The sequence below is a fragment of the Pogona vitticeps genome, chromosome 6 (genome assembly GCF_051106095.1).
Source record: "Pogona vitticeps strain Pit_001003342236 chromosome 6, PviZW2.1, whole genome shotgun sequence".
Classification (NCBI taxonomy): Eukaryota; Metazoa; Chordata; class Lepidosauria; order Squamata; family Agamidae; genus Pogona; species Pogona vitticeps.
The window spans coordinates 10,732,690-10,757,110 of record NC_135788.1 but is presented as its reverse complement, the minus strand read 5'-3'; the positions used below and the strand labels follow the sequence as shown (position 1 = coordinate 10,757,110).

Sequence of the window (24,421 nt, the reverse complement as noted above, 5' to 3'; positions counted from 1 at the left end):
TACAAAGAAGCAGCCTCTTCACCACCAACGGTCAGCAAATTTGAATTCCCCGCCTTTTTCCCCTGACTTTTTCTGGTCGCAACTCAAAGCTCCGGCTGCAAGTCGAAGCAAAATTTTGCAGCTGGAGCTGGTCGTAAATTGAAACGGTCATAAGTCAGGACACTCGCAAGTCGAGGCACCACTGTATGTGAATTATCCCTGCAGGCTTCCGCAGCTGAGCAGAGATTAAGTTGTGACTCCTGAGTCCTTGCCCATCTCTCTATCCACTGCACGACATCAGCAAGTGTGTGCCATCAAATAGATTCCAACTTACGGCCATTCTTCTCGGGGCTTTCTAGGTATGGATTACTCAGACGTTTACCAGTGCCTTTTTCTAGGGTGCTCTTAGCCTGCCTAAGGCAACACAGACTGGCTTTCCCTGTGGAGAACAACGGGCAGTCTCCTAACCCTTGGTACTCCAGCTCAGTGAGCTATCCAGGCTTGCTCAGCATTTTTCTCCGTTCCGTTAGAAGACTATAAAAAGACCAAGCTAACCTGCAGTGGGTTAGTATAGCTTAATGGGTTGGAGTGCCCGGTTGCAGTATTAGGAGTTGGGAGTTCAGATCCCCATTAAGCTTTTTGTGTGACTAAACACGTTATATGCCCCCACCCCACCCATGCAGCTTTGGACAAGTTGCACCGTGTCAAGAGTGCCACCAGAACCGAGGGACTGTTAAGCCACATCTCAGTACAGTATTTTGCATCTGTTAAACCCCACATCAACTTCAGAGTTAATAATAATAACAATAATAATAATGAGAAGAAGGCTGTCTATCCTGAGAGAAAAATGCATTAAAGCATATATCCTAAGGTGAGAGAAGTCTACTCTAGAGAGCTCCTTTCTTCCCTCTAGAATGCACACAGAACCCCTCAATGTAAGTATTAAATGACGTTACCAGTTGCAGTTATAGATAGCCCCCAGATTTAATCCTCTTGCAATGCAGAGTTATTTTTTTACTAGAAAAGAATTAAAAATGGCGGAGACCATTCCCCCCACCCCAACAAATCTATTGGTTTTGGCAACTGTGGTAATTCCCCACCCCCCTAGCAAAGGTAACGTATTAGGGAAAAGGCATGACTCATTGCTATTTGCCAGCAAACCCCAATGCAGCAAAGCAGAATGATGTGCTTTGGTTGTCTGTTACTTGACAGAAAAATGGACTGTTCTCCCAATGGAAGGATGCTGGAATTTACTGAATTCATGAAATACAGCACAATTAACAAGTGTATGTTTTACTCTTTTATTTTACTTTTATCCCATCTCGTGCTTTTCTGGGTGTTTGTGTAAAAAAGGTAAAGGTTCCCCTTGACATTTTTAGTCCAGTCATGTCCGACTCTAGGGGGCGGTGCTCATCCTGTTTTCAAGCCATAGAGCCAGCGCTTGTCCGAAGACAATTTCCATTGCCACGTGGCCAGCGTGACTAGGGAACGCTGTTTTACCATCCCACCAAGGTGGTACCTATTTATCTACTTGCATTTACATGCTTTCAAACTGCTAGGTTGGCGGGAGCTGGGACAAAGCGACGGGAGCTCACTCCGTCGCGTGGATTCGATCTTACGACTGCTTGGTCTTCTGACCCTGCAGCACAGGCTTCTGCGGTATAGCCCGCAGCACCACCACGTCCCTGGGCGTTTGTGTGGAAGGAACCTAATTCTGCATAGACAAATGCTCCTTTCCTGTATGACACTAGCACAACTATTCCATATGCCAAAAATAATGAAAGTTTAAAAACCCCTGGTACATGAGGGTTAATTCTACAATCATATATACACATTTACTTTGAAGTAAATCCCACTGAACTTAACAGGACTTCTCAGTGCACATTCTCTATATTACACTTTGTGGCCAGTGGTAATATGAAAAAGGCCATCAATAATATCACATACACAGAGAGAGACACACACACAGATGATGCCTTTTCAAATACATTTATTAACCAATGTTAACACATTTAATGACTCTATATATTGCTAGTCAGAGCAGCTTACAAAATGCCAGAATGCATCATAGAACTGGACAGCCACAATGAGTAAATTACAATGTGCATAGTGGCTAAGCTCAACACCTTAATATAGATTTATGATTTGCAGGAAAAAATATTTTTAAAATCAGGATTCCTAAAACAATATTTCCCCCTAAAACTTATACAAAACCAGGCCACAATTTTTTTTGTTATTCGTTTGTTGATTTTTCTTAAAAAACACACAGTTTTCACACTGTAGTAACTTGAAAAGGTGCAACCGTGTCAACAGAGACAAAAAAGAAAAAGGGGAAAAAAAAGAAAAGAGAGAGAGAGCCAAAAGAACACAAATTTCATGCAGCTATCAGTTAAATATTACATATCCTGGAATGATTTTACACCAAAAGAGTTTTTCACAAAAACTTGCTTTTATAGGGTTGGACCGAAGTTCATTGTGGGAATCTGCAAAATAATCAAAGTATTTCTTTCGTTGCACTTGTAGTATTAATGATGGCTTCCTTTATAGTCACAACACAGCAACAAAAGTCATTTACTCATTTATTAGGGATATTAAGTCACTAGGCAGGAGTTAGTAGATAAACAACCTAGCATTCTTTTCTGGACACAGAAAACTCCAAAGCTTATATGGAGTTTCCCTCTTCGTAACAGCTGCTCCATACATTTTAACAGAGGAAGCAAACTGACATGGTTTTGTGTGTATATATAGGAAGCTACTTTGCTCACTAGAATGAATGGAGCACTGTCCACATCTAAGAGATCCCTGCGAATATTTGTGTCTGCAAAAGTTCCTTAACCAGAGCGAACGTTACCGTATCACTACATTACTGTGCTGAAATTAAATTCTGTGGTCTGGATTTCTGATTTAATTTATTTTTTGGTGTGGGGAGTTAGCTGGTAGCTAAACTGTTATCCTATTACCACTGCTGTGGCATAGGTATGATCTAGACTGTAGTGACAGCATACAGAAGGCTTAGCATGAGCACAAATCTCACACTGACCCTGATAAAACCCAGAGGAAACTTTTTAAAAAGAGCCTTTCTTCCACTTCCGTTACTCCATTGTGTCTTCGCTTTCAATAAATATCCAAGATCTAAATAAATATTTACAAATTACTTTTTTGTTGTTAAACTTGAAAACATTGCTAGATGATTGATGGGTGTTAGGTTTGAGTCTAAGACCACAATTTTGAAAGAAACCTAAAAATAGTGAGAAGCTTTAAAAGAAAAAGTTGGTTAAATAAACTTTACACCTATTATTAAAAATTGTCTCTGAACATGGATGCAATTTATATATATACCTATACATAAAATAAACAAAAGGAAGGAAGGAGGGAAATCAGTTTTCAACTATCGATCCATTCCTATGGGTAACGCTTCTTTATCCAGACATTCCGCAAAAGACAGACTTTTTACAAATCACAGCATCTTTAATACAGAAAAATGAACATGCATTATTCTTCATTCTAAGTATAGAGGTGGCAATAACCAATTATTACAGATAATTGTTTCTGTGAAACTTAAGTGCTTCCCCCCCCCATCCCGCAACTTCTAATAGATGTACTGTAGCAATGTAGATTAATGATCAGACAAATAACAGTCCATATGGTAGGGATTTATGGGGAAGGGGGTGTTTGGGGACAAACTTGTAAGCTTGTTTTCTTCTTATGCCTCATCTTTATAAATGCATATACATGACTAAACGTAAAACTGGGCATTCTTTTTGTGTGTTGTTTTTTTTGGCTTTCTTTTTATAAGCATTCGTGTTAAAAGGTTGAAATGTGCAAAATGTTAAATTTAAATATTTTCCCCTAAGGTCTGGCTCAGCAAAAGGCTATCCCAGTCCCCTGTGATTTTTTTAAGCAATAAGATCAAAGCTAATTTTTTTTTGTTATAAAAGCTATATATTGAAAAAAATAATAATAATGAAACAAACGCAATTGGGAAAAAAGTTTTAAGAAAAAAATATATGCAGGACTAGCACCTGCAGCGTCAACCCTGTTCCCAAAATTCAACTGTATACCCAGTGGTACAAACCAATAGATAATGCCTTTTAACAGTAAATTAAGCTGAACAAAACCAGCTCATATGATTAACAGGTAAGTTTTACATCCAGGTAGTACGTTTTCTTCTTCTTCTTAGCAGTTTTAAACTTCTTACATTCAGACTTCTTTAATACGTTCCTGTCATTATATTTCTTCGTTTCTATGAAACCTAAAAACATTGCTTTTCTTTCTTTTTTATTTGCTGAAACTGCAACACGTTTCCTAGGTTAAATTTTATCAAAAAGTAATGTGCTCCAGCTGAGCTTCAAATCGTCTTATGAAAATGAAGGTTGGGGGGGGGAACAATCTGAGAGGAGCATTAGAACCCAAGACTGGAATTTAACTGTGCAAAAAAGTTTATTACGGAAAAGTGTTTTGAAGGCTGGTGCAAAAACAAAAAGAAGGGAAAGGGGGAAAAAAAAGGAAAGACATTGGGGAATGAATTCTACACAATTCTGACCCCCCCTGGAAACAAATTTTACAAACAACCCCCCACCCCAAAACCTGCTGTGTAAGAGGACAGCACTCAATCAGGGTGACTCTTGGTAGCCAGAGGAAGAGTTCATCTTTTCCGGCGACAGGTGCGTTTGTGCTCGGCGTGCCAGTGTTCCTGCTGACACTTGATGGAGCAATAGGAAGTATTCCAGCAGCAGTGATACATCGCCTCCTCTTCACAGTTGTAGCACTGCAGTGAGAAAAATGAAAAATGGTACCCGTGCATTCTTTACTTTTTTACTTTTTTTAAAAAAAAAAAACTTTATTTGGACTTATACCCCGCCCCTATAGACAAAGTCTACTCGGGGCGGCTTACAGGAGTGATAAAATACAATAAAATAAAATACAATACAATCACATACATAATAATAAAACCTACTAACAGATGCATATATAGATTCGAATGGGGCATATAAGCTCTCTTGTCTTGCTACCTTTTTCTGTGGCTCCTACTTTCCAAATACCAACCTTCTGCGGCACTGGTGTTCTGCAAAGTTTTGTGAGTCTAGTGACTCCGGGTTTGGATTGGAATGGGCAACATATGGCAAAATGGCATTCCCCCCCCCCAAGTGCTTGGAATTAAAAAAATGGGATTTTTCTGCTCTTAGAGATGTCAGTATCTTTGGTACTGAACAGGCTGGAGGAGGCTAGCCTCAACCCCCACCAAAAGAGGAATATATCAAGATGGGAGCTACAGACCTAAGCAAGAGGCAGCATCACAATCTACATGATTGCCTTTCAAGTGGTCTAGAAAGATGGCAGCAATGACCCTGCCTCTAAGATCCCTAGTAAGAGGTAGTAGAGCTAAGTATGGGGGACTGAAATTAGAGTTTCTTTTCTCCTGTGAGTAGGAACTGTATGTGAAAGGGCAAGGTTTCTGGCAGAGAGCTGCTGCGCTGAAAGCCAATCTCATCTTCACATTCCCATCGGCAGTAAAAGCTCTTACTACTTCCCTCCCCTTTAACAGCTGAACTGAACTGTAAGAAAGTTTATCTGGAACATCATTTCCAACTACCTCTCACTCAGAGAGCACTCCAAAATGTGTCTCTGTGCATTTCCCGAAGGCAGTGATGGGAACACCCCAAGAGGCTTTTTGCAGCTTCCCTGGCCCCACAGGGGCCCATAGTCTCCTCTCAAATTATGCCATAAGTCTGAGGTTCCCAAACCTTTGGGCCCCTGTGTACACATTTTTTTAAAAAAATTAGGGCCCTTAGATGGTGAAATGAAACCTTCTCAATTAAAAAAAAAGTGTCAGTTAAATTAATTTCTCAGCTAACAAACCCAACCGTAGCAACCTTTACAGAACATAACCTCAGTCTTAATGGTTTTGAATAACACCCAATATGCAAATTAGACTCTTTGGCCATATCTTTCCCTTAATTCTCCCCTCCACCCCCAGGTGAAATGCGTTGCTCAGGCTGCCAGCAAGGCTGAAAAAATGGCATACGGTGCTGAAATTCCCCACCTAAAGTAGCAAATGTTTTAAGGGGAAGAAATAGGAGACCTACTGAGGCATTAAGGAAAGGGTCAACCTCATTCTTCTCTTCTGACTAGTCAAGATGGAAATGCAAATAATGAAGGTATGTTTCAGTGTTAGAGGACAGCAGGCATAATGGAGAAAAAGAAAATACCATATTTTTCCATGTATACGACCATACTTTTCTCTAAAATCTTTAGATTAAATATTGAGGGTTGTCTCATACACAGAAGTAAGCTGAGGAGAGAACAAAAACAAGTGGGGAAAAGCAGGGATCAAAGCAGGGATCAAAGCGATCCTGCAGTGCCTTGATCCCTTTCCCCCTGCACTTGCTAAACCCCACTTAGATTTCTTAATTTTGAATTAGAAAAGTGGGGGGGTGTCTTATACATGGGGGCGTCTTATACATGGAAAAATACGGGTACATTTTATGAACCCCATGCATCAGTACTTGTAAACTAGGCTTTTGACCACAAAATGCCCATGCCATTATGTATCCATCATCGCTGCTTACCCACTGCTTCTTCTTGGTCTGAGAAATCAGTTGTTTGTGCTGAGTCGCTAGCTTCTTAACTTCTTCTAAGAACTCCTCTTTGCATTTCTCCTTCACCTGCTTTGTCTTTCTGTCACATTCAGTCTGCATATTTGCAACCGCTTTGTTCACAGCTTGCCTCTTCTCTTCCTCCATTTCTGTACGCAACTGCAACAAAAGAAGCAAATAAAGGGGCATGATCTTTTCCTCCTTCTCTTCTTCCAAGAACCAACATTCAAGATATGAATTCCAAGAGGTACTCTGTCAGGTCCTTTTTCAATGTTTAGCTGACCCAGTCTGTTGACTCGTACTACATCGAGACAGATGGAAATGAAGCCGTCAGCCCTCACCATGGAGTTGTGCTAGGATACTTTCAGAAACAACAGCCATCAGAAAGAAAACAGCTGTTATGTCACTTGTAGGAAGCAGAAGTACCAAGTCGATCCCAGTAAAAACTCTCTGAGACTCTCCCAGGCTATGACTACACAATTGTATTGATCAGCTGCACCTCAGCTGAACATCCAGTCCATGACAAACAGAATCCAAGTGAATGTGCAGTTGTGGTTTTAGCTTGCCTAATGCATCTGGAATTATGCTGCGACTATGTGCTGCATGGCTCCAATCTAAAATAGTCACCTCTTGCTGAAACCCTTGCTCAAGCTGGTGCAGGCACAATCTCAGAAAAAGACTTAAATATTTTCTCATTAAAGAGGCAGGTATATAATATTCCTTGGAATATTTTACATAGTTTTTAAATAACAGTAACAATATTGCTTTGAATATTAGCATCATTAATTTTTTCACCCAGGTTTAACCAGCTCAAATGCCTGAAAAAAAACTCTACTCTCTTCCCAACATTATGGCTCCCACTTTTCCTGAATTCTTGGCTATCTTTCAACCTGTACAGTATGTGTATGAGCGTGTGTGCATTTGAAAGACAGAGAACAACTTTACATCGTCTACGACATGTGAGCAGAGCTGGTTCAAATGAAAGAAACCCTATGTGCTGTTCTTTGAAGACTGGTATAGTAAATAATCACAAACTATGCAGAGAAGAATGAAAAAAAATTCACAGGATGATATCAGCAGGCATTATTACAACAGCCATGGAAGGCACGGCCTTATTTCTTATATATTTGGGGAAGAAAACTGCAGCTTTCCTGAAGCCACCCAACGGAGCAGCATGCACGGCTGAAGTAAGATGTAAACCAGAGGGCTTTCAAATGGAAAAGCTCTTTAGATCTCTCCAAACGTGGTTTTCACGTATTGCTTCCTTTCTGTAGAAGGCCAGGAGGCCTATGAGACTTGAGACCTCCGCAGCAAAGCAGTGGGCTGCTTAGAACAGCTTTCCTGTGAAGTGACTGGCCATACGGTGAAGGGCACCCCTCCAACCCGCACCCCCCCCATGGATGATGATCTGCAACTCAGGGATGATGTTATCCTTAGCCTTAATGCCTATGTTTCCTAAATTCTTCCTTGTAGGCGTAGTTACCTTCTCAATAGCTTCTCGCATAATCCTCTCAGTCTCCCGCTTGTGATCAGCCTTGATTCTTTCTTTGAAGTCACTGAAGATTTTGGTGTATTTGTCATGGCACATATTTTGACACACTCCATCGTTAGTGGTTTGGGTGCTCCGATGCAGCATTTTTGGAGAAGAGGCACTTAACTTCTTGGTCTGGGTCGATACAGACACTTTTTCGATGGGCTGAGGCATTGGAGGGATTTCCTGGCTTGAACTCACTGCTTCCGTCTCAGGCTCTGGTTCCTGAGAAGAATCAACAAAATGATTCGTCATGAGGGGTAATTAAGATGGCTACAAAAATACAGACTGAAATACACTGAAGCAAATATACATTGGGTACAAGTATCACACAGAAGACTGTGTAATTCTAATTTTACTCCAGATTAGGATGGGATGAAATCATATAGTTTAACTTGATAGATATAATTTAACTTGCTTTACTATGCTGTCGTACTTTAAGATGGGAATCTATAATTTGCTTTGTAAGATGGTGGACATTAGCAGGTGGATGTTGCAAACAGTGGCCAAAATCCTGTTGCTCACCCTGATTGCTCTCGTGTAGATCCACTGAATCAATGGGAATTTAATGAGTCAACTCCTCAATTCATTCCATTGATTCAAGCAGGCCTACTTTTAATAAGCTAAAGTACGCCACAGTATATCCCCACTGATTCAATAGACTGTAGTGCAATTTACTATGCTAAACAGGATTTTGTCCCACATGTACAATGTAGAAATGCACAGAAAAATATACACATTTTAAAACATATGCAGTTATTTCCCACCACCATCAAACAGCATCTCCTTGAATGGAAATGGAAAAGGAATGTTGTCAAGCAGCTTAACCGTTAAAAATACACATTTATTTATTGTGACTTTGGAAATGGCTTTCCTGAAATTTATATGTTAAACAACAATGAAGCATAAAATGAATGTGTGACTAATCAAAAAGAAAGGCTGCATGTTGCAGTTTCTGTTCTATCTTATCCAAAAGTGTTTGGATCAAATGTCCTTTACCTCCTTTTTGGGTTCCACACTTTGATTACGTCGTCCTTTCTTTGCTCTTGGTTCCTGAGTAGTCTTTAGCTGGGGAAATAAACAAGTAAGAAATTATTAATTAAATTGCCGTAAAACACTCAGTCAGAATTGCCAATAAGCAATAACTATTTCATTTCAAAACAACTACTAAATGCTGGCCCAGATATTCAAATTTCCAATGTACAAAATAAATGCTCATTAAGACCAATTAATTTCTCTCTGCATCCTGACATTCATTAAATACAAGAATTTTGGAAAGGCTCTGGAAAGAACAGAATGCAGCTTAGGTTAGCCTGTAGGATCCCTGAAGGTTACCATTACGTTATTACTCTGATCAAGATTCATAAGCAAAATCACAATATATATGTGAAGTATAACCATCTATTGTTGTTTTATTTTATTTATTTACAAGATTTTTTTAGCCACGCCATTACCAATGGTCTCTGAGCGGCGTAAAATATTAAAACTTTAAAAACATTTAAACCATTTAAAATAGGCAATATTGTAATAATATCCTATATTAAAACAATTCTTAAAACATTAATGTTAATAAATCGTGCTGCTCATATGGCCAGCTAAGGAATACTATTTAATTAAAATGCTGGCTAAACAGAAAGGTCTTTGCCTGGTGCTGAAAAGCCAAAAGTGTTGGAGCCAGGCAGATCTCCATAGGGAGGGCTTTCCAAAGTTGGGGGGGCAATAGCCGAGAAGGCCCTATTTTGACATGCCACCCCCCTCACATCTTTCAGGGATGGCACCTTCAGAAGGGCCTCCCGGCCTGATCTTAGAGAACGGGCAGGCTCGTATGGAAGAAGGCAGTCCTTTAGGTAACCAGGTCCTAAGCCGTTTAGGGCTTTATATGTCAAAGTAAGCACTTTGAATTGGGTCCAAGCAGCAACCGGCAGCCAGTGTAAATTTTTCAGAACCGGCGTGATATGAGTCCGTGCGGTGGCACCACTTACCAGCCGCGCAGCCCGGTTGTGTGCCAGTTGCAGTCACCGGACCATCTTCAAAGGCTGCCCCACGTATAGCGCATTGCAGTAGTCCAGTCTGGTTGTTACCAGTGCATGAGTGACCGTTGCCAGGCTCCGCTCATCCAGGTAAGAGCAAAGTTGATATATTCTCCGCAGCTGTAAGAAGGCACCCCTGGACACCGAGTCCACCTGGGCTTCCAAGGTCAGAGCCGGGTCAAGGAGCACCCCCCAAGCTGCAAACCCTGTCCTTTAGGGGGAGTGTAACCCCGTCTAAGGCAGGGAAATGGCCCTTGAACCTATCTGGTGGAGCACCTACCAGCAGCACTTCCGACTTGTCTGGATTGAGCCTCAGTTTATTGACCCTCATCAGTGCATCATCAAGTTCAGAACGGCGACTGCCACACCTGGACTGGTAGAGAATGAGAGGTAGAGCTGGGTATCATCAGCATATTGCTGACTCCTCAGCCCAAACCTCCTAACAACCTCCCCCAGTGGTTTCATGTAGATACTGAATAGCATGGGGGACAGACAGTATAGAGCCCTGAGGAACCCCATGACGCAAACGCCATGGATCAGAGCTACTGTCCCCCAGCACCACCTTCTGGACTTGATCAGCCAGGTAGGAGCGGAAACATCGTAAAACGGTGCCTCCCATTCCCATCCCAGCCAATCTGTCCAGAAGCACACCATAGTCGATGGTGTCGAAAGCCACTGAGAGGTCCAGGAGAATCAACAGAGACTTTCTCCCGGCAAAGGTCGTCAAACAGGGCGGCCAAGGCAGTCTCCGTCCCATAACCCAGCCTGAAACCCAATTGAAATGGATCTAGATAATCCGTTTCATCCATGAGAGCCTGGAGCTGCTCAGCCACCACATGTTCCAACACCTTGCCCAGAAAAGGGAGGTTTGCTACTGGTCGGAAGTTGATCACTAGACCTGGGTCCAGATTAGGTTTTTTTTAGGAGTGGGCGAATCACTGCCTCCTTTAACGGGGCGGGAACCACTCCCTCTCTTAACAAGGAGTTGATGACCTCCAGGATACAGGTGCAAACTCCCCTGGCAGATTCCTTTATTAGCTACGATGTGCAAGGGTCAAGTTGCGTAGTGGTGCCACGTACCAATCCAATCACCCTGTCCACATCCTTGGGTCATAACGAATGAAACTCATCCAATAAATTATGACATAAGTCCGGAGCACTGGACACAACCATAGGCTCTGCATCAACAGTACAGTCCAACTCTGCGAATCTGAGCAATTTCCCCCTCAAAGTGTGTAACAAATTCATTACAGTGAGCCACTGAGCAGTCCGAGACCTCCACTAAACCATTAGGCTGAAGAAGGTCTCGGACCACTCGAAGTAACTCTACTGGACGACACGCTGAGGAAGCAATACGACTGAAGAAATGCTGGCGTTTTGCCAGTCGTAATGCCACAGAGCAGGCCCGATAATGGGCTCTAAGCTGTGTTTGGTCATAGTCGCAGCAATATTTCCTCCATCTAAGCTCAAGCTGTCTCCTCAACCATTTCATAGCCAGAAGTTCCTCTGTGTACCATGGAGTCATATAGGCCAGTGGTCCCCAACCTTGGGCCTCCAGATGTTCTTGGACTACATCTCCCAGAAACCTTCACCACCACCTCTGCTGGCCAGGATTTCTGGTAGTTGAAGTCCAAGAATATCTGGAGGCCCAAGGTTGGGGACCATTGATATAGGCTCTGTGGGCAGGGAGAGTGCGTCTAGCTGCGATCGTGTCAACCACCCGGGTCATCTCCTTGTACCACAAAGCAACCTGGGCTTCGACAGGAGTGCCGACCCCTAGAGTGTTCAGGAATCCTTCAGGATCCATAAGTCTCCAGGGGTGGATCATTTTAATTGATCCCGTGCAGAGGGTAGTTGTGGCAGAGAGTCTAAACTTTACCAAGAAATGGTCCGGCCATGACAATGGAGTCAAAGATAAACCCACCACATCCGAACCACCATCCCCCCCCCCCCATCCTGTTGTGTATGGCCTTTCTCATGATTTGGGCCAATGACACGTTGAGACAGCCCCATGGTTGTCATGGTGGCCATGAAGTCCTGAGCCACCCCTGTTAAGGTGGCCTCGGCATGGAGGTTGAGGTCCCCCAGTACCAAAGGTCTGGGGGTCCTCACCACCAGGTCTGAGATCACCTCCGTCAGCTCAGGTAGGGAGACTGTTGGTAAACAGCAGGGTGGGTGGTACACCAACAGAATCTCCAGTCTGTCTCTTGAGCCCAACACACAATACAGGCCCTTTGGACCATTTCCCAAGAGGACAGGGAGTCTGGAAAAGTGGAAGGAATCCTTGTAGACTATCACCACACCTCCTCCCCAACCCGGGGGGGGGGAACACAATTGAGATAGAGGAACCCCTCCTTCTCCTCCCACCCAGGTCTCAGTAATGCATGCCAGGTCGGCCACCTCATCCAAAATTAAATAATGGATGAGGGTAGTCTTATTTTTTTGCCGACCTGGCATTTACCAACAGTACCATGTGGCCCGGGGGGTGGCTGATAGGGTCACCTAGTACCATTTGGCTGGGAGTAGAGCTAGAAAGGGGGAAAGGTATAAGGTATCTAATTTCCTTTCTCCTACATGGGCATGCTCTACTCCCACCGCCGTATCTTCGCCTGCCATATATCGTCTCTACTGGTTGCCCCAGAGGCCCCTCAAGCCCCCCCCCCCCCCCATTTCCCAGCTTATTCCCCAGCCAGTTCCCTCAGGGAATCCGGCAGCCGGTAGCAGCCCAGTCACAGTCCCATTGTCTCTCACACAGTGACCTGTAGAAGGAAGATGTTATTTGGTTCCCCTGAGCGCAGGAATGCTGGTCCGTTAGGGCCCTGAAATAAGCTCTGGCTTAAAAGCCTCCTCTCCCCCTGAGCCAGGTGGCTGATGTTGTGAAGGGGGTGGGGCAGCCAGAAGTAGCAGGGCCCAGTCCTGCAAAGCAGAGGGAGATTGAGCCAGGCTCCGTTGGAAAAAGCTGGCGGCCCAGCAGCAGCCCAGCCACAGTCCCACTGTCTCTCACACAGTGACCCGCAGAAGGCAGATGTTATTTGGCTCCCCTGAGCGCAGGAATGCTGAGCTTTGTATAAGTCCGCAGGAAGTCAACCTGACTCTCAGCAGATGTTCTGGAAGAACTCACCTGCTCATTGCTTGTAGAAGAAATGCTGGACTCTGCTTCCTCCTCTCCTTTATCCTCATTTTTTGATTTCCAAAATCTGCCATCTCGAAGGAAGCGTTGGTGCAGTTCTAGCTCATCACACGCCTTCTTCCAGCCCATGCTGCGTTTTACATGCAGCCGATGTATATTAACTGTGATGTCTTGAATGTTTTCAGAAGGGATCCAGGCCCTGCACAATGTCAGTTAAAGGGCACGTTTAAGTGCAAATGCATGTTATGCGTATCTTGACATCAGCTAGGCCAGTTTTAAAACACCCATGCTTTATACCAAGAGTGTATAAAATTAAGTGTACATAAATGAACTGAAGACACATTGCCTCAGATTCACAATTTTGTTTCATCTCAGCTTCCATTTTCTCTTATAAACCAATTACTAGCCTATTTAGTTCTTGCAAAAAGTGTGACAATATGGCAGCAATCTCTGCAACACATACATTTTGAAAAGTGGCAAAAACATTGGGAGCCACTTCCCTAGGCTGATCATATAGGAAGGTGATAGGAGGGTTGTTATTGTCATGTGCCAGCAAGTCAGCTACCTTAATACGGCTTTCAGGGTAAGTAAGTTTTTTAAGGAGTGGTTTTACCACCTCCACCCTCCAATGAGTTCCTTGACAGAGCTGAGGAACTGAAACCAGGTCTCTTGGGTCCTAATCCACACCACCACACTGGGCAGCCTTGATAGGAGTGACAGGCTCAATAACAGAGAAGGTGTTTCCCATGCTAAAGATTTCCAGGATCAATCCTTGGTATTTTCAGTTAAAGAAATCTCTAGCCAGTGAAGCTAAGGCACTCTTGCCAGTCACAGGACACACCTCGAAAGAAAGGCTCAGCATCTGACAGCCTTATCATACTATCTCGAATAAATTCTCAAGTAATAAGCAGTCTTGCCTATTATTAGCTAAGCTAACATGTTCATGATGTCTGTGTATGGAAACTAAGGGCACTAAGAGTTTCCCTTAGAGGAATGGTGCACAATCTTGGGTAACCCAAGTGTTCTTGGACTGAAATTCCCAGAAGCCTTCGCCACTAGATGTGCTTGCCAGGGTTTCTGGGAGTTGTAATCCAGGAACTCCTGGGTTATCCAAGGTTGGGAACCACTGCCTTCCAGGTTAAGATTGCAAACTATAATTTGTAATCTTAGATGGCAGAGCGTTCAAATCATAGTTTCTTCTGTATGTGAAACTTGTACAGACATCATCCCCTTTCAGGTGAATAAACAACTGCTCATTGGGTCCAGATGATCCTTATATAAAAATGAAGTACAGATGAAGAACGTTGCTCAATGTGTTTTCAGTCTGTACAATGTTTCCATGTAAACACTTCCCTATATTCCTTCCTCTTAACATTAAACTGCATGTGCTTTAGTAATTGGGTAAACTTATGAATGCAATATGAATTTGTGATACACCTCATTACATAATAAATTTGTCTATATGGAATAACAGCCTCTCAAGCCATGTAAGTCAGCACGTGTATAATGTTCCCCCATGACTTGGTAAGTGCCACCCTTCAGTCTCTCATATATTTTCCAAACTCATGTAGGTGGGGGAAAAAGATGCTCCACATGGCTTGTGGATAGTTCAAGGACGGGTAAGGAAATAAGGGGTACTCATCAAGTAAAATACCTTTGGTGGTGATGGCCAAAAAAGCGAACATCAACCTGATTGTCCTCTTTTTGCATGACTTTGGCAGGCCAGAATCCAAAACCTTTCATTTTAGCCCAAACCAGCTCATGATTGGGTATCTGAAAGTTTAAAAAAAACATGTTAAGGTTGCATAATTAGTAAAGATGTGGGATCCCAAGTATTATGTTCATCTTGACATGGACCAGGGATTACCAATAGAGATGGGTACTTCAGTGGATTGGGCCCACATGTGTAGTGTGGGTGCCCCAGATTCCATGCCTTGCCTCCTCCTATGTGTGCCCCATCAGAAGCATCCCCATGGGATTCCCTGCCACGCCTCTTTCTCTGAGTGAGGAGGAGGTGGGGCATCGAATCTGGGGCACCCACACAACCTCTGTGAGCCCAATCCCCCAAAATGTGCCAAAGCATTGAACTGCGGTAAGTGCTCATCTCTAATTACCAATACAGCAGTTCTACACTGAACTGCAAAACCAGGTCCTTGAAAATCCTTGGAAAACCATTTCCCAAGGCATCCTTGCAAATAAATCCTTAGAAATTCCTTCTTGGATGCTGCTTTGCTTTTAGAGGCATTTTACAGAACCAAGTAAGGGGTCAATTAAAGGTTTCCAACTGGCAGTCTCTGATAGGAAGCAAGATCCGCACAGGAAGGACTATAGTGCTGCACTCTGCAAAGCCCACTCAAAAATGATAGAAATGTTTCAGAGAGATTAAAAGATGCATGGGAGGCAGCAGAAAAGGTACATGTCTAATTGAATTCAACCTTGCCTGCCTAGTTTGCAGGAAAAATAACTGATATAAACAGTGTTGAACCAAGTACTTTTGCTTCCCTAATACATTATTTCTTACCAGGAAAGACTATGATGTACATAGGGATGCAAACATGGTGGAACTCTTTGCAAATCCTGTTCTTTTGTATACAGGAAACACTATGCATGAACTTAGGGGCCCATAGAGGTGCACCAGGCTTGCAAGACAGCAGTATTGGAAAAGGTATAAAATTAGCACATTAGGTGTTTCCTCCTAATGTCTAGTCTTGAGGGATACATGCTTTCTCTGCAGATGTAATTCAGCCATTGGGGCGGACACATATAGTTTCTAGAAATCTAATGCTTTTAAAAGGCCATCTAAGCTACCCTCCATTTCTGTATTTGATGGCAGTGAATCTGATCATTTAATTGTGACTTGTGTGAAGAAGCAAACTTACACAAGGATAGCAGAACCAATTGTCAGGACGTGCATTGGATAAATAAAAACAGTTCTTGCAAAGCTGAAGTTCATCCAGCTGAAAAAAAAAACATGATGCCAGACTCAATATAATATATTCTCCATGATGCCAAAAAGCATTTTTATAGCAAGGATAAAATACAAGCCGAACAGGGTTATACACTGGCTTCTCTGTTTGCCAAGTTGTACAAACTAAGCCAAATACTGGCTTTAGTATTCATTCATTTATTCCAAGTATCCTTCCTTATTTTAAATAAACAATGTCATACATAAGGCAATAATAAGTATACTTAAGAGAATTTCCAAACACTCAGAATAATTTGATTATGAAATCATAAATGTGAGTGCTATCACCATTACCTTTTAAATGCCTTAGTTTTCCTTTTAAGCCAGAATGTGGCTTCAACTTTTGAAATGGATACTATTTCTTATCTAGAATGGTGCAAAAGCAGTAACTGTAAGCAAAACCGTATCTTCTAATTCATTTTCTTCTGTCCATTAACTAAGCAGCTGCCTCTGACAAACTGAACTTTTACATTTTGCCTAAAAATACATTTTCTTTCCTCTCTTCTGAGTCTTAGCTATACTAACAGATGAAAGAGATCGAGTATTCACCATTATATGAGGGGATATTCCCAAAATATTTTGGGTTTTAATATGTCTTATATGAGCAAGTTCAGTCAAAATATCCACAAACAAATGCTTCTGAGTTGGATTTATCAATGAGGCATCAACTAATGCATAATATTTTCTTACTTATATGACTCCTTACACAACAAAATGAACTACTGTCATATGCAAACTGATATACAGTGGTGCCCCACATAGCGACGTTAATCCGTTCCGGATTAATCGTCACTATCCGGAAACATCGCAATGCGGGGGAGGGAACCCCATAGAAACGCATTAAACTTCGTTTAATGTGTTCCTATGGGGCGAAAACTTACTGTTATGTGAAGATCCTCCATAGTGCCACCATTTTTGCTGCCTCGGTAAGCAAGGAAATCGCGCAAAAATGGTTGTGGCGGCCATTTTGGGCACCCAGCGGCCATTTTGGAACCGCCGATCAGCTGTTCCGCAAACATCGCAATGCGAAGATCGGTAAGCGAAATGCTTACCGATCATCACAATGCGATGTTTAGGCTATTAAAACATTGCAATGCGATCGCATTAGCGATCCCAAACAATAGATCGCTATGCGGATTCGTCGTTAAACGGTGCGCTCGTTATGCAAGGCACCACTGTACCAATATCATGAAGCCAAATGATACTGTACCGCCATCTAAATAAGAAATGCCTCGCAACATGGTTCACAAATTGATAGTCTCAAAAATAGATTAATGCTCTCTATGTAGGGCTGGCCTTGAAAACAGTACAGAAATGTCAGCAAGTCCAAAATGCAATGGCCAAACTGGTTACTGAGACTAGTACATTCAATCATATATCCCCTGTCTTAGCATGCCTTCACTAGTTCCCTTTCAGTTTTCCTGATCAGTTCAAAGATACTTAATTCAAACCCTTAATGGTTTAAGATCTCGATACCTTGTTGGAATGTCCTTCTGAAAAAACAACTACCTAATTCAATCCGTTCCTCTCAATCCATCAAGTGGCCACACCAAGGGAGGCTAAAAAGGTGACCATAAGGAACTGTGCCTCTTTAGCGATGGCCCCCAGTCTCTGGAACAACTTACCAACAGAGATACGCCAGGCTCCTTTCCTCCTTATATTCATGAAATTGCTAAAGAACTGAATTATTTAAAGCTCCCTGTAACAACTAAACCTCCTGGATGTTTTTAAATTTATTTTTTGTATGAATTTCATATTTTGTAGGGTTATTTATATTTATGATTTAATTACTGTTTGCTTATCACCATCTTCTTTTTGAATGTACGCTGTTATGTGGGTTTAAATTTTTAACCTGTAAATCATCCAGAACAGTGCTCGCACTAATGGGAACAGTATATCAATCAATTTATCAATCAATCTTGCCCAGCGACTAAATTGCTGGATATCATGTACCTCATGGCACGTATCTTTGTACAGCATCCTGGCTATATCAGCTTGCTCACTGTCCGCTGCAAATAAGAAAAGGAAATAAATGTTTATTATCCTTTAATGTAACAATAAAAAAATCATTTCTGAATTGAAAGGCATAAAAGCATCACAGGATTCCTGCTAGGCCTGGATACATTTATGCCGACTACATCATGATCTCTATTATGTCATCTCAAGTGCTGCTCAACATTTCTTGCAGCCGTTACATATGCCATACCTACATTGGTGCAAACAGGACTTTTCATGAGAGAGTGTTCCTGAAGAAGAAGCAGATCTGTCACCAATGATAGTCTCTGATGGGATGCCACAAAGTGGCTCTCTACTGTGGGTAACTCAAAGCCAAAATGGACTTTGAAGCCCTACTGACCATGGAACAGCTTACAAAAGACGTATAAAAGAACAATTTTGGACAACTAAATGATGGATCCGTCAGACTAGGGGGGCTTTCAGATTATTTTAAGATCATCAAACTCTTTTAGGGCTGGTGTCGGAGTCAGGAGAATTCTTGAGCTATATGTTGTCTAGCTAAACATGAACTGCCCACCTCCCCAGGCAGCGTCTCACAGGGTCTCTCTTTAGGACCCACTTAGAGATACCATGCTCACAATGAGACATAAATAACGGTTTTTGAAGGGATGGCTGGAAACTGGCAGGAAATAAAGTACAAAAAGTTTTGCCCCAGTCCTACATCGCTCAACACTCTTTACCTTCAAAAACTCTGTTTAGCTACTTAAGGCCCTATAACACATACTGGCCAGAATATTATTGATTATATATGACGGTGTAAATACAATAGTGTAAAACAGTGGCAAATTGCTATTAGCAAATGAATTCCCATTTGCATTCTTTGCCATGCAACAAGTCACATGAGGAATACATGCGGTCACTTCTTCACTAGTACTAATTTGCTGTGATTTATGCCACTGCACTTATGCTGACACAAATAACCAATAGGATTTTTCCCATTCCTTCTTAACTCCCCACACTTACCTCCATAAAAAATCACTGTGTTGTGCAGAAGCAGCTGGGCATCTGCTTTGAATTCCTCATAGCTCCTGTACTTTCCTTCATTTACTTTCTAAACAAGTTAAAATAAGAATCGGAAAGATATACACCATATATAGGCACATGTATCAAAACTTTTACATACCATTTTTCATAGTGAGAGTCCAAATTGTGGGGCTGTACATAGCAAAACGGTGGGCAAACAGAGTAGTTATACATGAGGACTCTGCTCCAATTCCTAACATCTTTAGTTAAAGAATACTAAGTAACCTATTTGGGACAAACTGCCGCTGATCAAACATAAAATAAACCACATTTCTAGGCAGCATGGTGGTCCTATATAAAGCAGAACATAAAGCAGAACTGAACTGTGCAGGGGAAGAAAAAGAGGTTATTTTCCTGTAACTATAGTTCTTTTAGTGGTCCTCTCTGAATCCACACAATTGTGTTGTTCTGTGCCTGCACTGAACCTCTCAGAAGTTTCTAGAGGTTAAAGACACATGATTAATGGTACGTTCCCCAAGGAACGCATGCTATGCCCACCACTGATCCCCTCAGTTCCTGGAAAAACAGGCACCACTATGAAAGAACCATTTTTATTTATTTATTGTATTTAACTATATAAAAGTACAACGTGGCGGGCAGAGGGGAGGATGGGCGGGATGTGTGGATTCACAGAGGACCACTAGAAGAACTATGTCTGACAAAGGTTGATGTAGTAGACCTTGTCACTGTATTTGCTTGGGAAGCAAAGATGTTGATGGAAGGGGTGCCCCAATGGTCACAGAGGAGATAGAAGATTGTGTTGTTTAGGGACCATTCATGTGTCCTCGTGGTGAGTCGACTGAGATAGTCCACGAGGAAGTTTTCGTGTGTGGCTATGTTAACTGCTACTGGGAAGATGTGATGTAGGTAGCACCATTCCCAGAGCTTGACGGTCAGGTACAGTAGGGATAAGGAATGTGTGCCTCCTTGTTTAAGTAATAAAGGGCTGTCGTATTGTCCATAGCGAGCTGGACTGCATGTCCCACAATAAGTGGTAGGACACCGATTTCAATTTCGAAGCAGACTTCGACTTCTCCTTATAGTGAGGAGAAGGAGTTGCTGGGCTAGAAAGGGGCGTGGGGGGATTTTGCCGATCAGGTCGAGGATCAGGAGATTGTGCAGACTCCATAGTGACCAGAGGTCGGTTCAGAGATTTTTCCCAGAGGCAAGATCTCAGTCTCTGTAAATGCAGTTTTAGCACTGGTTTAGTTAGCCTTCTACACTTGGAGCAAGAGTGTGTCAGATGTTGTTCTCCAAGACAGAAAAGGCAATGGTCGTGGCCGTTGGTGAGTGGGATTTTATTTGCACACAGAACACACTGCTTAAAAGGCCTGGGGGGGCATTAAAGAGTGTGGGGGGAGAAATGGAGGGAAAAACGATTGCGGGGGATGGGACTGGCAAACGTGGACAGAGGAAAAAAACTGGAATAAACTCACAGGAGAAACGTCCAATAAAGAAAGATGACTGAAAAGGAATTCGATTGCTCTAGTTCTCCACAACAGGTCTAGCCAACACGGCGGAAAAAAGGAACTGAGGGGATCAGTGGTGGGCAGAGCATGTGCTCCACGTCCCAGTAATCATGCGTCTTTAAGCTCTAGAAATTTCCAAACTTCTGTTCACACACAAAACAACCCACTTGTGTGGATTCGCACCATGAAGAAGAACCCACAGGTGTGGTCAGCAGAGACCACAAAGAAGCAGGTTTTGTTCTGGAAATTTGTTTGAGGACTGCAAACATTCACACACATGTTATCTCTGTTCTTCTGAAAAGGAAAAAGGCATAAAAACTAACCTCTTGTATAGTTGGAACATCAACAGCTGTGTGCACCAGTCTGCGATACATTGGGTGTTTGTTGTCCTTTCCTTTTTTGTTTAGATCAATAGCCTGAAAAGCACCACAAAATTTCAGCTTCACAGAAGAATCACATATTGCAATAAAAACATACATATAAAAACCAAATCCTGAAATTCTGCAGAATGATATATTTGTGCAAAATTTTATTTCCACACTTATTGGGGCCATCAGCAAAGATGCCGTGCTGCTTAATAAAAAGGCTATGGAAAATACAGTTTCATGTGAAGATCACATTCACAGAAAAATCTGAGATACAGTTACGATTCCTTGTTAGACAGGCAGTACATCCAAACCACCTTTGGCTGTTAACTAGAAAATGCTTTTATTTGCCAACAAGCACTCAAATGTGTTCAAACCATAACACATAGTCTGCCAAATACAGTAAAATTTATTGGCAAAATCTGTTAAGCACGTCTAGTACAAAAGTTGCGAGAGTGAAACCTGGATGTTCCATCTGTGCATTCAGAGCTGAATTCACAGTTGACATGACTGCATTTTAGACAGATGTTTTCATGCCATTGTTTCACCCACTCATTGCTGCTGGACCAAGCAGTACATCGGGACAGTAGGCAAAGAAGAAGAAAAGGTATGTGTGCAAGAGAGCCATTCCTCTCTTAGCAGCTAGTGTATAGTTACTTGGAAATGATTAGAAGCTGATGCTTTGCTATAAAAAACAATGGCACATGACACTGCAACACTTACTCGTTCCTTCATACGGGAAACAATGAAGCGCAAATACGTGCTCATCTCTTGCTTGCTTGTATTCTTCTTCTTAATGCTCTGGAAAATAAACAAGAACAAAATTTTAATTCCAGAATTCTGACTTTTAGTAATTGTCTTCCAATTTGACAATACACAGTTGTTAAAAATCCCAGTAACAAATGTTAAGCTGTTCAATGTATTCTCAAAGACTTTCATAGCCGGGATCCGATGGCTGTTGTAGTTTTTTTCGGGCTGTTTGGCCGTGTTCTGGATGTTTTTCTTCCTAACGTTTTGCCAGTCTCTCTGGCTACCATCTTCAGAGGACAGGAGTTAGAACTCTGTCTGTGTTCTGGTGTAGTGTGTGGAATAATTGAGACACCACACCAGAACACAGACAGAGTCCTAACTGGTTGTTGTGGGTTTTTTGGGTTCTTTGGCCGTGTTCTGAAGGTTGTTCTTCCTAACGTTTCGCCAGTCTCTGTGGCCAGCATCTTCAGAGGACAGGAGTAACATGCTGTGAGTACAGCGTGCTACTTCTGTCCTCTGAAGATGCCGGCCACATCTTGTTAGGAAGAACAACCTTCAGAACACGGCCAAAGAACCCAAAAAACCCACAACAACCAATAGATCCTGGCTGTGAAAGCCTTCGCGAATACAGAGTTCTAACTCCTTTCCTCTGAAGATGCCGGCCACAGAGACTGATGAAACGTTAGGAAGAAAAACTTCCAGAACATGGCCAAACAGCCCAAAAAACCTACTACCACGTTAAGCTATTTGTTTGCCTCAACAGCTTTTCTTGCAGATTTTGAAGGACTAACAGTCAAGAGAATATGATAGGAAACTGAACAATAGCTAGATCTGGCTGGAATGATGATGCTAGACTGTGACATGCCTTCTCACACACAAAAAATCCAGTATGTCTTTGGATGGAAACTATACAAAGGTAGTACACACAGTTCTGCAATTATGAAAGATTTACTGGCCAATACATAAGGATATGTCAGAATTACACCCTTAGACTATTATTCCATTCCCAGCACTAATTTGGATGAACGTTCATTGACAAGTGTCAAGAGTGGCACTGTTTGCCTAGCATTAAAGTACAGTATTAGTTCTGCTGCCCTCATAAAATCCCATTGAGATTAAATACTTATTCTAGTTTTTCAGTTGAAGGAAATGAGTCTAGAATAATGTCTTACCTAACTTTATGATTATACAGAGCTGAGAACTCAATGGGCATTTAAACTTCCAGGTTCTACAACTACAACTGACTGTGTCCTATGACTCACTGATGAGACCTTAATCTACTTACCGTATTTTTCGCTCCATAAGATGCACTTTCCCCCCCAAAAAGTGGGGTGAAAAGTGTGTACATCTTATGGAGCAAATCCTGGGGGTCCCCCGCCGCCATGAAGGCAAAAAGGCAGGGGGAAAGGATGGGAGATTCGAATCTCCTGTCCTTTTCCCTTGTCTTTTTGCCTTTGTGGCAGCAGGGGACCCCCCAGGAGGTCTCCAAGGGCTTCCTCCAAGCCATCGGAGACCTCCTGGGGGTCCCCCACCGCCACGATCGGAGGGAGCCCTTGCAGACCTCTGAAGGCAAAAAGGCAGGGGGAAAGGACAGATTTGAATCTCCCATCCTTTTCCCCTGCCTTTTTGCCTTTGATGTACCGGATTTTTTGCTCCATAATTGTGTCTTATAGTCAGGTGCGTCTTATAGAGCGAAAAATACGGTAATACACCTGGCTAAATCCAAGACTATGTTCACAAATGCAGCAGCACTCTGTCTTTCCTACAGCCTTCCACAGTGCCTAAAACCTACAGTTTCCCAGTCTTTAACAGCAGATATTGGCAGGAAAGCAGCCTGTTGAAGCATAAAGTTCCCATTTAGAGAAAGTTGGCAACAGTGTCAAAGGCAAGAGAGAGGAAAAGGTGTTACCCAGTCCCATCACCAAGCCAGTCCATCATAGTGTTGTAAGAAGAGGTCACCAGGCACAGACAAGTAGTATGGCAGCAAGAGGACTTCCCCCACACCCCAAGGAACGGATATATTTAGGGTTTGACTTGACATTAAATTGCCTACCATTACTGCTGTCTAAAGATGTAAAATGTTATGTATGAACAGATGCATGCATGTTTTAAACATCAAGACAGATAAAGTCATGATAGTTATCATGACCATAGTGGCCACGAACCAGAACCTCATGTGAACTGGACCTTTTTTGTTTGGGAAAGGAAAACATAAAGTAAAAATCATAAATACATAAAAATATGTAGCCTTCGAGATGGGAATGGGAAATCCCTCATGTGTTTATGCTGCTTACTGTGGCCAATATATATCAAATTACTTTATTTGGTAAAAATTTTGCAGTAACACTATGGTGAGTAGCAGTTTTTATTTGGAATCTTACTCAGGTTCTCAAATCTAAATGGTTTTGCTTCCTTTTTAGAACTTCAGAGTTCCACGACTATTCTTTTATAAGAATATACACAGAAATATGTCTCGTTATCAAACAGAAAACATGTGCCAGAAGAATGCTCTCAAACCCCAACAGCTTTGCTATAAGCGCTTAGTATGATTTTCCAAACCACTACTT

General features: G+C 42.3%; 1 protein-coding gene across 24 annotated transcripts in view; it reads right to left on the bottom strand.

Annotated features, from left to right (window-relative positions):
- Positions 1 to 1,952: 1,952 nt before the first annotated feature.
- ZMYND11 (zinc finger MYND-type containing 11) overlaps positions 1,953 to 24,421 on the bottom strand; it is a 99,197-nt gene continuing 76,728 nt past the window's right edge. For all 24 annotated transcript variants that reach the window (XM_020779699.3, XM_020779692.3, XM_020779701.3 and 21 more), the window contains 11 exons: positions 21,828 to 21,905; positions 21,063 to 21,155; positions 19,211 to 19,298; positions 18,185 to 18,240; positions 16,146 to 16,223; positions 14,921 to 15,039; positions 13,258 to 13,465; positions 9,106 to 9,174; positions 8,059 to 8,331; positions 6,549 to 6,734; positions 1,953 to 4,747 (listed from right to left, as the gene is read on the bottom strand). In XM_020779699.3, coding sequence (XP_020635358.1) covers positions 4,625 to 4,747; positions 6,549 to 6,734; positions 8,059 to 8,331; positions 9,106 to 9,174; positions 13,258 to 13,465; positions 14,921 to 15,039; positions 16,146 to 16,223; positions 18,185 to 18,240; positions 19,211 to 19,298; positions 21,063 to 21,155; positions 21,828 to 21,905 — 1,371 coding nt within the window. In that variant the 3' untranslated portion in view covers positions 1,953 to 4,624. The remainder of the gene's footprint in view (positions 4,748 to 6,548; positions 6,735 to 8,058; positions 8,332 to 9,105; positions 9,175 to 13,257; positions 13,466 to 14,920; positions 15,040 to 16,145; positions 16,224 to 18,184; positions 18,241 to 19,210; positions 19,299 to 21,062; positions 21,156 to 21,827; positions 21,906 to 24,421) is intronic.